A 17,366-nucleotide genomic window follows, 5' to 3' on the forward strand; every position below is an offset into this window, starting at 1 on the left:
CTTATTCTTATATAAACTGTTACTCAAAGTCTTTGAAATTGTTGCATGTTGTTTAAATTTGTTCTTACTGATACATTTTAAAGCAATGAGACTGATGCAACAGATCAGAACGTTTAGCAAAATAATTTTGATAAACTATTTCTTCATGTTATAAGTGCAGTAATGCACACGGCAGTAGGCTACGCCGTGTGTGCATTGTTCCAAAACGCAATTAGCGGGAACACACTGTTCTGGAAAGCACACTGCATATGCCAGTGGTTTCCTGTAACAGAGATGAAAATATGTTAGAATTTTAGAAAGAGGGGAGATCTAAAGATGCAACAACTAGCATGGTTTGCTAATATGATTCGGATTGTCTCTTTGGCTGCTGGACAATGAAAGAAGGTTGATTTGAAAACCAATAGAACGTGATACAAATGCTGGTTTAATAATTCCCTTAACATTTCTATGGTCTGATTTTGGCTAGGTGTACTCAAACAAGGTAAGACATGTTTCATAAAATTGCATAGAACTTCCAGGTTATATCCAATCAAGTTTATGGTTAAATAGTTTTAAAAATGTTGACTGCCTCTGCTCATATCACAGGGTGGGTGATGTGTGCAGTGTGCAACACGCACTGGCCAGTGGCCTACCTTTCCACTCTTGTGAACTAACCATGCCTCGCATGTCAGAATTTAGCCATTAAATGTTAATGTTAATAATCCTACATTATATTTGTCAAACATTACTGCAGTTTAGCCTTTATGTAATTAAAAGCCTGAACGTGTGGCTATATTTCCTGGCACCTCCCTCATATCAGTATCGGTGTGGACATCACCTAGGCTACACTTTAATTGTTGTACAGCTAACTGCCAAAATAAAGGAAACACCAACAAAGTGCCTTGGCATAGATTCTACAAGTGTTTGAAAGCTTTTTATACATGACCCTTAGCATAATCGCTTAATTAACTCAGGAACCACACCTGCTTTCAATATACTTTGTATCCCTCATTTCCTCAAGTTTTCCTTTAATTTTGTCAGTTAAAAAATAGATTTGAATGTTATTCTAATTGGCCTTTTTAGAGGCACATGTGTGTGAATTTCTGGCTCCGTTGACAGTCCTATGTATTTATTTCAGTAGTACTCTTATTTGCCTTTTAAGTCACTGAATGACCTAGGGTCTAGAGTAGACACGTTGGCAAATCAAAACTAAAATAAACAAAGTATTTTCATTTGGGATGTTCATCTTCAGTTTGGGATAGTTGAAATTGCACTTCGGGACAATTCTGGGATGGTGATGAAAAAAGTTATTCTCAAGCCCTGGGCATCTATATTCACGAGTGCATACATGTTTTGAATGTTGAAAATTAGTAAAAAAGTTTATGAACATTTTATAAATGTATTGCCATGTTGTGTAACTAGCAAACTATTGGTTATGAGATACTAAAAATGGTTTTATACCGAGTGATTTAATGCTAGGTTGGCTATTTTAGCTAGACTAACATTAGCTAGCTAGGTAAGCTATCACTGCATCTGGATCTTCCCCTTTTCAACTGCAGCTTCAGATGAACAGCACTCAGCGAGTCAGTGTTTGCCTTTGTGAAAAAGTAGCTAGTAGAGATGTCAATGCCAAAGAAGAGAAAAATACAGGACATAAGATTTTTGGGGGGAGTGCAGAGGACTAAGTAAATAAATGAATGGCTAAATAGCTAGCTAGTTACGTGGAACAATTTATAATAGACTGGTACTATGTAGTCAGCTAGCCAGCTATATTTCCCGACAGTAAATCAATAATTTATCTAATGAAAGCAGAACTTAATTCATGTTAATGAGCTAACCCCATCATTGTTAAGGCCAGACATTTGTGTCATATGATAATGGTATTTGGTCATGATTATTGCAGGGTTCAAAGACAGTGGAGAGAGAGAGAAAGCCCTGCCCGTGTTGAGGCAGGGTAAAAACGAACAAGTCATCATGTGAGAATTTGAGTTAAGGACACTATCAGTTAAATTCCTCATCTCTACAGTTGTTGCCTGCATTCTGATTTCATTTGATTGTCATGGCAGGGGTCAGAGAGAGTGAGAGCGCCACCCATGTTGAGGCACAGGGAGAGGATGAACAGGTCATCAGGTGCGAATGTATTCAACATTGTTGTTACAGCCTGGATTCAAAATCAATTTTTTCCTCAACCATCTACATACAATAACCCATAATGACAAAGTGAAAACATGTTTCTAAAATGTTTTGCTAAATTATGTTAAATGATATACAGAAATATCTAATTTACATAAGTATTCACACCCCTGAGTCAATAGATGTAAGAATCACCTTTGGTAGCGATTACAACTTTGAGTCTTTCTGGGTAAGTCTAAGAGATTTGCACACCTGGATTGTACAAAATGTTCACATTCTTAAAATAACTATTAAAGAACTGCCAAGTTGGTTGTTGATAATTGCTAGACAGCTAGCCTTGCCATAGATTTTCAAGCCTATTTTAAGTCAAAACTGTAACTAGGCCACTTGGGAACATTCAACATCTTCTTGGTAAGCAACTGCAGTGTATATTTGGCCATATACAACGGGTGGGTCTAATCCTGAATGCTGATTGGTTGAAAGAGCATTCCAGCCGGTGTCTATTCCACAAGTTACCACCGGCTAAATCTATGACGTTAAAATGCCTATTTATTCTGTTCCATCTGACTGCGCAATCCACTGTCTCATCAGCCCAGGCAGGGAAGTTCTAAACGTAATCTCCACTATAAAAAGCATCTAGACACTCACATTTCTTTTCGACTAACATTTAGTTTAACAGCAGAGCTTTGTATAAACCTTGCTGTAGGTCTCTCTGACATTTAACATTGTTTCAATATTCAAATTCGATCTCCAACTGTCCCATAGTAATGACCATGTAGGGGTCAGGAGTCGGGATGTGACAGAAAGGCAGGCAGCGTTTCTCACCCAGTCGAAATCATGAATCAGATGGCATAATTTTTATGGACATATAGAAAGAAATGTCAATTGAAAACAGCTAGTTTGCAGTCTTTCCAGCTTCAGTTTGAAGTTGTGTTGTTAGCTAGCTCCTCTGAACAGTGTCCTAATAAGATAGCACAACACCCATGCCAATAGCTTCCAAACACTGGCTTCTCGGGCATTATCACTTAATTGCGTTTTAGGTTATTGTCCTGCCTAAATGTGAATTTGTCTTCCAGTGTCTGTTGGAAAGCAGACAACCAGGTTTTCCTCTAGGATTTTGCCTGTGCTTAGCGCTATTCCGTTTATTTTATCATAAACTCCCTAGTCCTTGCCAATGACAAACATACCCATAACATGATGCAGCCACCACCATGCTTGAAAAAAATGATGAGTTGTACTCGGTGATGTGTTGGATTTGCCCCAAACATAACGCTTTGAATTCAGGACATAGTTAATTGCTACGTTGTTGATCAAACCTCAGTTGTCATCCATCACAGTCAACAGCCATTAAATGCTGTAAGCACCATTGGCCTCATGGTGAAAACTGAGCAGTTTCCTTCCTTTCAGGTAACTGAGTTAGGAAGGACGCTTTTATCTTTGTAGTGACTGGGTGTATTGATACACCATCAAAAGTGTAATGAATAACTTCACCATGCTCAAAGGGATATTCAATGGCTGCTTTTTTTTTTACCCATCTACCAATAGGTGCCTTTCTTTGAGAGGCATTGGAAAACCTCACTGGTCTTTGTGGTTGAATCTGTGTTTGAAATTCACTACTCGACTAAGGGAACTTTCAGATAATTGTATGTTTGGGGTACAGAGATGAAGTAGTCATTCAAAAATCATGTTAAACACTGTTATTGAACACAGACTGAGTACATGTGACTTGTTAAGGAAATCTTTACTCCTGAACTTATTTAGGCTTGCCATAACAAAGGGGTTGAATAAAATGGTCTAAAAACATAATTCCACTTTGACATTATGGAGTATTGTGTATAGGCCAGTGACACAAAATATAAATGTAATCAGATGTATATTTCGGCTGTAACTAAATATAGAAAAAAATCAAGGGGTGTGAAAACTTTCTGAAGGCACTGTGTTTTTGTAAAATTCTCAGTGTACATTTTGGAAATATAGTCAATGTGTAGAGTTGTATGGTTTGTTTAACTTTACCATGGAATTTCCCAGATACCTTCAGTGGTCACATTTGTATGTTAATGTCCTTAACAACATATGAACAGCCAATTAATTCTAGCACAAGTAAAACAAGGTCAATTATAAATGACAGAAATGATTTAAATACACAGCGATTAATTTGGCAATGCTGGGCAGGTTTTCGCTCATGGACGAGGTCACACACACAACATTTGTTCCTCAAATAGGAACATCCATCTGTTCCTTACGTAAGACTACTAATCAATTAGCATGCAACCCACTGTCAAAACACTCTTCGATATTTTCATGTTGTGGGTAAATGGTTCAGTGAGGTATGAGGTCTTTCAATTGGGGAATGTTTTACACCTGGAGTAGAACTAGCTGTGCATAGTACTGTGTGAGCTAGCAGTGTTCTGATGGTGAGGAACCATTCATCGTCATGGATGATCAGATAGTAATCTGATAAGAATCCGTCTCTAGTGTTGGGTAGAGATGATGTCAGTGTTCCGTCCTGACTTGCAGGTCTTGAGGTACTGTCAGACAGTCCTGCGTCCAAATGGCACCCTATTGCCTACATAGTGCAAAGCTTTTGACCATGGCGTACGGGCCCAGGTAGAAAGGAGTGCACTACATGGGGAATTGGGTACCACTGAAGCACTACTGGGGGCCAGGTTAGATTTGACATCTGGATACCACCTCTGTTATGAGCCTCATAAATTCCACCTGGGAACATCTTGCTGGTATCGGATTAAAAAATAAAAATAATAATCTCTTCTTCATCCTTGTTTTAAAGCCATAATCAAACTGTTGGTATCAAAGGAAGCTAAAATGATTTAATGGGTAAATCGCAGCTTGTGACAGTTATATATCTATGAAGGCAAATAGGTGTCAACTTTTTAACAGCAATGCCATAAAATAATGATATTCTATGTAATGCTGCCATATTACTGGAAATCATAGTTGTAACAATGTATACTTCATGTCAGTACCTCTTCTACATATGTGCTGTGTTCAATAACAATTGTTACGTCATTGTGGTCTAATGTGAGGACACTTAACTAACAGAGTGGCACTCATTTTTTCTTTGGTTGAGTCAATTCATCACTCTATTGAGCCTCGACTCTGTTCAAGCTCTTTTGAGGGGTTCTCTAGCTTGGGTGTCTACACGCTACATCAGGGCTCTTTGAAACTGCCTCAGCGTCTCTTAGTCCCTGGGTCTTTGTCTGGTATTGTTTGGGCTTGCTTCCCCGTGTGCTCTAAATCAAAAACATTTACTGGTGCTCCCAACTTAAGGTTAGGAGCACAACAAAATCTAGGAGCACCAGAACATATGCTTTGGGAATGAGATTTAGCATATCGAACAGATTTGAATTCTAGCTACCTTTGAAGCATGTTATGCTCTATAAACTAATAACGCTGTATAAAAATGTTGATACCAAAACCTGTCATGAAATTTACAAAGTAATTCATGGAATATTAGGTTTCTACATTGTGTAAAAGTACTACATATGGAGATGCGTTACATTAAATGCTGCACTCTCGCTTTAAGAGCGTCAAGTTGTGAGCGATGACATGCAAGAGATCAGTCATTCATTGCTATGATCATTGGTCTTCTAAAGAAGCTATCCCTTTCCCTTTCTTTCTGTGCCCCCAAATGTTTTGATACAGTATACCAGTAAAGTAACCTGGTTGTTAGTTAGCTAATGAGGTATCATGACTGGATAAGGTTTTAACAAATGCCCCTGATTGGTTTTGTAACGACCCGTGACATGGCTTATGAACAGGGCCTAAAGAATTACCTTTTTGGTCCACCAGCACTCAGATTTGTTCCCCCTGATTTCCCCATTTTTTTTTTCAGGTTCTCCCTCTCAAAAAAAAAAAATCACCTTTTCATTGTTATAAAAGGACAACAATGCTTAAACCACATCAGGAGACCTTCTGCGGTCTGGGGAAAAAAATACAATGTTATTTTGAAGGGTATAGTTGCTCTTTAATTTCAATTGAGCACCTCAAGAGACTGGTGTTTGGCCGGCAGTGTTTCTGTACTGCATGCGCAATAGCAGAGTTTGCAAAACAAAACACCACCCGATTGATACAAATCATCATATAATTCTTCCAGGTAAGCCTACTTTGCAGTTAACATTAATTTGTTTTAGGGGAAAGCCTTTAGCTAACCGGCGACACAAAGTGGTAGACAGACATTGTATGAATCTGCACTAGGTTCTCTCTCAAGGGCACTTGGAAACAACTGCACAGTGAAGCCCATCATTACAACAAATATTATCTGGGTGATTTCTTTCCTGGTCGCACTGGTGCTACCAAAATAAATTGTCAGGAGTATATGAGATCAAAATGGTCGCACTTTAGAGCAATGCGGGCCTTGTGATTTGCAGAGTGCAGTGACAGAGGCACACAACCAATTGTAACATGATGTAATTACTCATTTGCGTACTGCAGCTACCACAAGGTGGGGGGCAGGGGCTCCGGGGGCCCCAAACCTCAAAAATATATAAACACACCATAAGCCATAGGAAAATGTGTAAAATAGTCATGGCAAAACGTGTTGCAGGAAATTTGCTTTAAAACAGGAACATTTTCTCTGACTTATGGCAATGTGTAGAATAGCATGAGATTTGCTATAAAACTGCAAAAGTTCTCATGGCAGTGTAGAATTGCAGGAAATTAGCTTTAAATTCTCTTAGCCTCATTGCAAAACATGTAGAATAGCATGAGCTAAGCTATAAGCTATAAAACTGTACATTTCTCTGCCCCATGGCAATATATGTAGAATTGCAGAAAGTTAGCAAAACTGCAGTACGCCACTGTACTTACACACATGGAATAAGGAACATGCAACTCTCTCTCACCTCTCCCTCTCCTGCTCCAGCAGGTTGGTGAAGTCATCACTCTTGTTCATGAAGTCTGTGTGTTTGCGTTTCTCGCTATCCAGCTCATTAACCGTGCGGCGGTGACACTTCTCGGCCAGCAGCAGCTGCTCCAGCATACGCCTGTACGTCTCGCGATGCTTGTCCTCCAGCCGGTCCAACTGATCAACATATTAGAAGGTTTTCAAATGACATCCACCATGTTTTCATTCCAAATTGCACCCTATATAGTGTACTATTTTTGACCTGGGCTCATATGATAAAAAATTATTCGCTATTAGGAAAGAGTGTGCCATTTGGAGCACACACCATGTCTGAGTCATTCAAACACTTATCTATCCAGTATAGTCATTAAAAACATTTACCTTTTTATCAACACTGTATAGCGAATTATAGTTCATCTATATTTATTTTGATATTAACTTCTATAGCAACCTGGAATTAGGTTAAGGTTAGAGGAAGGGTAGGCTAACATGCTAAGTAGTTGCAAAGTAGCTAAAAAGTAATACGTAGTTGCGAATTAGCTAAAATCATCTGTGATGAGATTGCCTTATGTAAGCATACCAAACATAATACAAATGTGAGTGTCCCAGATTTACATTTACTATGTTATATCTCGTCAATGAGATCAAACTGTCTATAGTGGTACTCACCTCTTGCATGGGCATCTCATAGACGTTATCCCCAAGCATTGTAGTGTTGGTCAGAAGGCTGTCTCTCTGCAAGGCCTGGAGGGGTTTGATGGGGGTAGCTGAGCCGTAATGGGCCTCCAGGGCTTTGGGTCGCGGACGCTCTGACTTCAGCATGTGGATGATATCCTCTCTGGCCTACGGACAGAAGGAGCAGGGGGGACACGTTAGGTAACCTAAGAACCATTTACACAGGGACAAAGACAATAACATTATTTTTACCTTCTTTATTCTCTATGACATTTGAACCACTTGAAATTGACAGATGTGGCTTTGTTGTTGTGAGTAGTGACACTTGGAGGTTGCTTTTGTTTTTGAGTTGGGAAATGTGAAGCTTGTGTCCTAGTGAAGATACTACTTCCCCCTTTAACTGTTTTAAATGTGTTGTGAGAACTGCATTTGTTGAACTGGGCCCAGGTTTATCAGTATTCCATACTTTTATCCATGTAAGTCCACTTAATCTTTCAACTACATGTCCTTCAGTTTGTTTGGTTGGTCAATTGGTCTAGTTAATTGTATGCAGGTTTGTGGGCCACACCCCTAATTGGTTATTGCCCACACCTGACTGTGTTTCTCCTTTAAAAATGGAGGTTGAGAAAAGTTTGGGGAGTTCTTGACAATGTGGTAAGAGGCTAGACATGCGATGTAGCTTAAGGTTCAAGTGTTATTCTTTTTGTAGCCTTTTTTGTTGTTGTATATTTTATCCTCTGATCTGTTTTTAATAAATATTTATATTTTTTTGATAACTTTTCAGTTTTATTTAACTTCTGTATGGCGTGACGGCCAGCTCCGTCAAAGGAAACTATTGGTAAAAGTTCAGTTTTGCTCACCAACCCTGTTCCTGGGGAGAGACCCTTCTGTAGGTTTTCGCTCCAACCTCAGTTATAACTAACCTGGTTCAGTTTATCAACCAGCTAATTATTAGAGTCAGGTGTGCAAGAATAGGGTTGGAGAGCCCTGGGTTAGAGAATATACATGGGCGACCCTATACAACTATTTTGAAGTATGATCATTGTAATATTTAAGTGACCAAGGGTGGGTCAACTATTTAAAATAAACAGCACATTCAGTGGTTTTCCTGCACTGTGAGCTCAACTCTCCCCACAGGGGGGTGCTGTTCTCCTTAGCTAGACCCCTGAGTGTCTCCTCTCATACAAATGCAATCCAAAAGTTCTCTCTCAACCGACCCCATATGCCCAGGTTGGAGTAGTGCACTAGGGAATAGGCTGCCATTTGGGACATCTTTATACATTCCTGAAGGACAAGACCCTTCTTTATCTCGCTCCTTATAAATGATTAATAGAGTTTAATTATTGCCGTACCACTGTTCTAGAATATCATTAGCAAGTAATTTAGTATGAACAAGACCATTCTGTGTTCACAAGACCTTGAATGTTAATACATTCCGAGCATGTTGGATTTCAACATAAGGTGTAAAAGGAGGACGTGTGTTTATCCCAAGTTGCAAAGTCATCAACATGTCTAAACAAATAAGCTGGATGTAGAAAGAGATGAGGGTGCACTGATGGCAGCAGCATCACTCCCTCCATAGAGCCCCACAGTAGTTGTCATAAAAACCTAGCTACCAAACACAGAAATGGTTCCAATTGTTTTTCCCCCCCATTAATTTTTCCCATAGGGGATTTTTAGAAACACTTAATAATGGCTGTATTTTGTGTAGGCTTGCAGTCCAAACACAAGACACCCTATCCACTCAGCCCTCAAATTAAGTGGACACTTCTGATGACGTCTCATGACGTCTGACGAGTATACACTTTCAGGGCAAGGGGCAAAGAGGAAATGTTTGTATTATGAATAAAATCAATTCATAATAAAAAAAGGGGCGAAGGAGGAAGGAATGCCCGGAAATTCGGCACTCATTCATCCCGCGATGATTGTGTTTTCAGCCACCAGTAGCTTGTCGATGCTTTATATGCACTACAGTCAATTATGATTGCATGTCTACTTACATTAAATATATAATTATGAATATACACCTACTGTATAATGGCTAGCAAATGCTAAATAATGTTAGCCTGCCTAGCTGGAACTTCTGAAGGAAAATATTTAATTTCTACAATTTCCAAAAGCTAACCAAACAAAAACATCTACTTTTACGAGACGTGTTTGAGCCGTCATGTGCAATAGTAGCACAATTTCGAACTTATTTACATTCGTTTTTACTTACACTTGTATGTTGACGTTGAGGTTTACATTTTTGTCCACTCGCAAACTTGACTAAAAACGTGGGCTTACATCGCAAACTTCACTTGCTTGGCTAATCATTTGGACCGTCCACCAAGATGTTGACGGGGGTTCCCCCAAGGGCATAAGGTGAGGGTTAGTGGACGAGGGTGTGTCTTTTATGAGTAAATACAGCCGAATATATTGATCAAATTCAAGAGAGATTTACACGGTTATCAAAACGTCACGCTAGGGTGAGCCTACACAAAACACAGCCCTTATTTTAAGTGTTTCTAAAAATCCCCTATTGGAAAAATGAATAGTGGAAAAACGATTGGAACCATTTCCCTGTTTGACCGCTAGGTTTTGTGGGTTTTATGACTCATACTGTGGTACTCTATTGAGGCTTGATTATAAATGGAACTCCATTAAGAAAATATTGAACAGCAGGCTTAACACTTTCATTAGGACCCACAGAGTGGGGCAGCGTGGGAAGGTACCAGAGTTAATGGCTGCTGATGCTGAGGTTGACTCTCAACAGCAGTGAGTCAGCATCATGACTCTTGGGTTACGCACTCCTGGTCACAGTAACATGTCAAGCCAGACACACAGACTGAGATGATGAGGCTGAAATGTTACCACCTGCCAAATATAACACAAACCACTTACCACAATGTTAGCTGTTACCTAGCACACAGCAGCACAGTGACAGTGGAGAAACTCTCTGACTGCATCCCAAATGGCACCCTATTCCCTATACAGTGGTGGAAAAAGTACTCAATTGTCATACTTGAGTAAAAGTAAAGATACCTTAATAGAAAATGGCTCAAGTAAAAGTGGAAGTCACCCAGTAAAATACTACTTGAGTAAAAGTATTTTAAATATACTTAAGAATCAAAAGTAAATGGAATTGCTAAAATGTACTTAAGAGTCAAAAGTATAAATCATTTCAACTTATATTAAGCAAACCAGACTGCACAATTTTCTTGTTTCAATATGATTTACATATATCCAGGGGCACACTCCAACACTCAGACATAAATGACAAACAAAGCATTTGTTGTTAGTGAGTTAGTGAGTCTGCCAGATCAGAGGCAGTTGGGATGACCAGGGATGTTCTCTTGATAAGTGTGTGATTTGGACCATTTTCCTGTCAAACTTTTGGGTGTCAGAAAAAATGTATGGAGTAGAAAGTACATTATTTTCTTTAGGAATGTAGTGAAGTAAAAGTTACCAAAAATCTAAATAGTAAAGTACAGATACTCCCAAAAAACGAAGTAAAAATAAGTAAAAATAAAAACTTAAGTAAAAATACTTTAAAGTACTTATTAAGTACTTTATGCCACTGCATATATTGCACTACTTTTGACCAGGGCACAGCAGCACAGTGTTAGTGGAGAACCTCTCACCTGCACCTCTCCTTCCATGACTCCCAGCAGACGGAGAAGGTCCTCCTTAGAGAGATCTGTCAGCCCTGCTGCCTTCTTTTGTCCTCTGCTGCTCTCTGTGGTTGTCTGGGGCCTTTTCGCTGATCCAGACACCACTGACTTCCCCTCTTTCTCTTCTCTCTGGACCTTCATTTTCCTCTTCACCAGCTCTGGTGTGTTCTCCCCCTCTTTTGGGAAGGCTTTGGTGGGCTGGGTGACATGGTTTATCTGTCCGTCGTCTGGGCCCTCCATGGCTGTGCTGCACCTGGACCGCATTCTCACCTGCAGGGTGGAGACAGACAACAGGGACACTGAATCCACAGCCCAAATAGTTCACACTATGTTATCCAAAGAAATAACTTGAAATTGCCCTCTTGGTGGCTGTAAATTCTTTAGAGACGATGAGGATTCTATCAGTTTCCTTCCCTGGCTTTGGATAGCAGCTATTTTGATCACAGTGGCCATTGGGGAGGTAATAGTCAGTGGCTCCTCCACTCCTGGCATAACAGGATCATGTTTTGTTTACAAAGCCTGAGTCATGTAGTGCGTCATTATCTCTGCAGAGCAACATAATCATTTGACAGTATTGAATGACAAATAATATGCCATGAGATCACTTCTTAAAGAGAGTGACGGGTACTTAAGCACTTACAAATTTGTAACCTATTGTACGAATTGGAAATCGTAACATATCATACAAAATGGATGACATTGTACACAATAGTGCACAATTTCCGGGTTCAAAACCTTATATAACACTTCCCTAGAATAATGTTTTTGTTAAATGAATATTCTCTGAGCATTAAGTATATGCCTATGTCTTTCATGGCATATGTTTTGAACAAGTTGAAAGTGTTGCTAACATTTCTCAGTGGAGATCTCCCTCGGCCATGCATACAACATAGACCAGCAAGAAAGCTTGTACAATAGAGAGTAAATAACATTTCTGTCATTTCAGCCACATTTAAATATGACCTCAAGACTTGTAATCAATAGCAGAAAAGCGACGTGTTCAGAATTTCCCCTGTGATCTCACAAAACTTAACCTCTCACCTCTAACTAATGCCCTTTGGCCTATGTCATTCCCGCTGTACTTGTATTTCACACTGCTCCCTTATTCTGTTTCTTAAATTGCTATACTTAGGTGGGGGACCCAACTCTGGGAGTGAGAATGGTCTAGATGAATGTTCTCATAGGGACTTTTTAAAAACATCTGGAATCAAAGGAATATTATAAAGCAAGTAGCTATAATAGCAACTGTGTTATTCTAACCTGGATAAACAAATATATTCAGTGTGACGTTAATGCATCAAAAAACATGTGTGACTTTGAATGGTAGGCTATGTGAACTAACGTATACAAATACATGACTACCATGACTTGTTTAGTATTCTAGTGTAACTTGTAACCTCTTTCACCATACACTTCCTCGCTATGTGCAGTTAGACTAGGGATGAGGTTAGCATAGTTCTAACTACAGTATATGGAGTGGGTTAGTTACTGCTTTTACTGCAGGGAGGATGTTTCCTGGCCAAGAGCTCTCGCCTCCTACTGTGCCAAATCAGATCCATTGTTTCCATTGTCCTAGAATCTATAGAGCCAGAGTCACGCTTTCCATCATGTCACACCAGCGGAGCTGCTACAGTATGCCTGGCCTGGCTGGCCTTGTTTGGACATTGATCAGACCAATGTTTGTTGTCTATGTCTGTAATAAGTCTGCATCGCCATCAGAAGCATCATAATCAAAGCCGATATGCTGTGAAATTGAAGATCCCAGAATATAGTCATAACAGATGGGCAATTTTAATTGAATTTGGATGATAGATAACTGATTTGTTCTGTGTGAATCAAAATAATTTGCTCTCATATCAGGGGTCAAGCTTTGGGACAATGCCAGTTATGACGATGGTCACATCATCAACACAACAGCCCAGGCAGAAGACACAGACACAGGGGATCCATAACCTTGGAGGGAGGGAGCGACACGGCGGGGGTGCTCAGGAAAAGAACACGATGAGGCCATTGCATATGAATGGGGCCAAAGTTCCCCAAGGTTGCACAGTCTCTGATGAAAGCAGCGTGTGACTCAGGCTGAGAGAATCCTGGCAGCCAAATAGTAGCAGCCACTTTAGTGTTGGGCGTTATTAATAGTTGTTTCAGGGGAGAAGCCAAGCACTCCATCGGGTGCAGCCATGGAGCTGTCTTCATTTTGAGTGTCAGTTTGATTCGAACCAAAACGAAGAGTTGTGTATAAGAAAATAAAGCCATGACAAGCCCAGGGTAACAGCAGGCAGAATATTACATTGGAATGTTTACCTAAAGGTTCTGTATCGAATATCTCAAAACGGGCTCAGGGGAAAGAGTGGCAATAATATTTATGATGATATTCTGAAGTGGATTCATGCCATATAAAGTCACCCACTACAAGTTACTGTACATGATCTTCTAGGTCTCATGCCCACCCTTCAATAACAGTAAACTTAGAACAGAAAACAAAAATGGTGGTTGGTAATACTGTTGTTCACAACTCCCTTTAAATGTGGATTCACAGGACAGGAGGTTGGTGGCCCCTTAATTGGGAAGGCTGGGGTCGTGGTAATGGCTGGAGCGGAGTAGTGGAATGGTATCAAACACATGATTTCCATGTGTTTTCTGCCATTCCATTCGCTCCGTTGCAGCCATAATCATGAGTCGTCCTCCCCTCAGCAGCCTCCACTGATTCACAGGCACTATCCAATGGTAGGCTAATACGCAAAGCCTCACTATAAACATGGTATCAGTTCACACATTGAATCACACTTTCCCTTATTACTAATGACTATGCTCAACTTTCCTGTTGCCCAATATCACATGTTGATCATCACAAATATTTCTGGGGATGTGATCGTGCCAGGCTGGTCTCTTCAACTTACACTTGAGCCTTGCTACAACCTGGGACAGCTGTGGCCCATAGCTGATGGTAGAGCATAAGCGCATCACAAATGGAGCCCTATTCCTTACACAGTGCACAACTTTTGACTAGGGCATAAGGAATAGGCTGCACTTTGGCATGCGCCCTATGTGAATTCTCTGCCCATGAAAATAGGAAGGTAAATAAGGGCAGGGTCCCTATTTTTGAGCTGGGCCTTTGGCCGGGCGGCATGCACAGCTGTCTGCTGGTGAAGTTTTCAGTGAGTATTTATAGGAGCCCCGTCCCTCAACTTGTGCAGTGGGACCCAGAAGTGGAAATGCCAGAAGGTGATCACTTTATAAGCCATCAGCATTCTAATCAGCTGTCAGTACTTCTATTTTACTCCACAGCTGTAGGTTTTCACACACGCCAGTACATCCACATCACACAGTTGCTCATTCGTTCCTACGATCCTCTGCACACATTTTTTCGAGAGGTATGCAACATCCTTTGATATTCAAAGACCGCTGCTATTTATAGAAATAAAATGGCGGATATTGATATAATTTCTTGCCTTCTCTAACAACACACTCCTCCATGGGCATAACGACAGCGCAGCTAATCAGGGAAACAAAGACTGGTGGTGTTGGCCTAGGCAGTCAGCAATGACTCTCATAATTGATATGTTATATGATATGTATAAACATCTCTCTGGCAGGCTGACAGCATCACATCTTGGTATTATGGCAGGTCCACCTGCTAGTTTCTCTCACGGTGCATTACCACATACTGCAGTGAAAGGGAGAGTGTTTACCGGGCTTCCTAATATTCATGCCCATTATGGGAGCACCCTACTACGGCCCTCTATCAATGGGGGCCGGCCTGGGTGATTTATGGAAGGTTTAAGATATTTTTTAGAATGCAGATTAGGATACACGTGCTTAACTTCAAGCGTGTCTGCTCTCAGCTCGTCCAACACTTCCTTTTGCCACACAACGCCTTTCAGATGTACTCTTTGGTTAATTTGGTTCCTGTATAGTTACAGAGGAAGATCTGACACATTGTCTCGTCCAATCAAGGCTACTTGAATGTGGTGAAGGCTCCCTGTGGACGGTCTCACAGACTAGCCAACTTAGCCCCAGTAAAACGAGGTACTGGCAGGTGCCGGCAGCTGTCCAAATCCACCACTACTTGATTTTGTAGCTCTTCAAAAATGTCCCTTTGAAATAGAATTTCAATTCAGTCATGCATGCGTCTAAAGACTCCCAATGTGACTAAATGTGGGAAGACGAACATAGGGGATAGGATTTTGAAAACCGAAAATCCTATCCTGCTGCAGCAACTCACTCAGAGTAAAGGGAAGAAAAAGCAGCATAAAACGACTTGTGTAACGGGACCATACACTTGCCACATCTATACTCCTCTGAGAATTTTACTGGTGACAATATGCTGAGTAGATTTCACCTCATTTCCAAAAGCAAAATATTATGCTGTGGTTGTCTTGGCAACCATGTATGGGGTAGACAGTAGAGAGAGCTGTGTGCAATTTAATGCAGCTTTGCACTTCGTTTATCAGACGATTGAGTAATCTTCCTCTGGGAGTCTGCTTCACACCATGCTGTATTCATGAGTTCAGCTGCCACTGTCGGTAAAAACCAAGGGACAAAACAATCCAAACAAAGCTATAAAAACTAAAAGAAAGTTCTGATGTCACCTCTAATGAAATACCACTCAATTCAAACCCCTATGACTCTGTCAGTGAGAGACACTGTGCATTCCAAACCTCGGTTACCTCTGGGTAGCCTGTGATTAGCTACAGTATATTATATTCAGTCTCCCACTGTAAGGTGAATACCACTGAGAGTTTATAGGTTCAGGAGGAGGTCAATCTGTCTTTTCAATGTCACAGCTCTCTGTAAATTCATTGGAAAACAGGCACTTCCTGAAGTCTCCTACCATTGCTACCTACCAACCCAGAGAAGTTTGTGACAAAAGGTCAGGGTAGGGTCAAAGGTGACTGGGGGGGGGGGGTTCAGATCAGGGTGGTAAAACAAAAAACTGTGAAGCAGGAAGGAAAACTGTCTACAAGGGTTCAGTCACTCAGAGCCAAGGTTGGGTAGGTTACTTTCTAAATGTAATCTGTTACAGTTACTAGTTACCTGTCAAATGTAATCAGTAACATAACTTTTGGATTACCCCAACTCAGTAACGTAATCTGATTACATGCAGTTACTTTTAGATTACTTCCCCCTTAAGAGGTATAAGAAGAAGACAAAGTATGTTACCAGTTGAACAACATCTATTGCAGGATGAATCAATGTTAAAGTTTACATAGCTGGCCATATATGGATGTTAAATTTTACTTTATGGGTTGGTTATGTAGGCTTCTTCTAACCCATTGCTTTCTACTACATATAATAATACGATTAAATTATATCTTTACATTAAAAACCAAAGTCCATCACAATTCCAGTCATGCCAATAAATGGTATACCACTTGATCTTCAAGAATAGGACTTGGAAATATGGAAGTATAGATTAGCTAAATTGTTTTACCTGAGCATAACCCCTAAACTAAGGATTTATAAGCCAGTCCTACTCTGTTGTTTATGATTTTATTTTCATGGAGGACTGATTGGGCTCATTGATACAAGTTGCAAAATAAATGCTGCGCTCATGGAATGGCATGCTTTGTGCACTACTGAAAAGTGCTATTTACATGTGAAAAATAAATACCATGTGCTGCATTTGCGATAGGCCTATTGTTGACCTTTTTGTTGGTGACACTTTGATATCTTGATAATGTGCAGCTGTTTAAAGGGAAAATCCACAGATGTATCAATAACAAAATGGCCGCCCCACCTCTGTTTTGGTAAAAAGCTGAGGGATGGGCCTGGAAAATGTAACCACTCTCAGATTAATAGACAGAGCTATGGATGCAAATGATTGGTTGAACCATGTTATGAGGCTATACAGTGTTTGTTTACATTTACAATGTTTACAAACATTGGAGAAAAACAAGTTTATATTTTGGGTTCTCATGGAGTGTGACAGTTAAACTAAGCTCATGAGGCACATTTCTAAGTTATATTCTTCAAGAATGAATTGATATATATACACAGTACCAGTCAAAAGTTTGGACACACCTACTCATTCAAGGATTTTTCTATATTTGACTATTTTC

The 17,366-nt window shown here is 40.2% G+C and overlaps 1 protein-coding gene across 8 annotated transcripts in view; it reads right to left on the reverse strand.

Moving 5' to 3' along the window:
• LOC109866623 (filamin-A-interacting protein 1) overlaps positions 1-17,366 on the reverse strand; it is a 55,755-nt gene that overhangs the window by 30,219 nt on the left and 8,170 nt on the right. For 7 of the 8 annotated variants that reach the window (XR_004204634.1, XR_004204633.1, XR_004204635.1 and 4 more), the window contains exons 2-4: positions 11,275-11,574; positions 7,646-7,819; positions 6,975-7,153 (exon numbers count right to left, since the gene is read on the reverse strand). Coding sequence is in view for 4 of the 8 variants with exons in the window: in XM_031800191.1 (XP_031656051.1) it covers positions 6,975-7,153; positions 7,646-7,819; positions 11,275-11,568 (647 nt within the window). In the remaining 4 variants the exon portion in view is untranslated. Of the gene's footprint in view, positions 1-6,974; positions 7,154-7,645; positions 7,820-7,903; positions 8,168-11,274; positions 11,575-17,366 lie in introns of those variants that run through there. The other variant, XM_031800192.1, reaches the window with a different exon arrangement.

Source organism: Oncorhynchus kisutch, linkage group LG21 (assembly GCF_002021735.2).
Source record: "Oncorhynchus kisutch isolate 150728-3 linkage group LG21, Okis_V2, whole genome shotgun sequence".
NCBI classification, from domain to species: domain Eukaryota; kingdom Metazoa; phylum Chordata; class Actinopteri; order Salmoniformes; family Salmonidae; genus Oncorhynchus; species Oncorhynchus kisutch.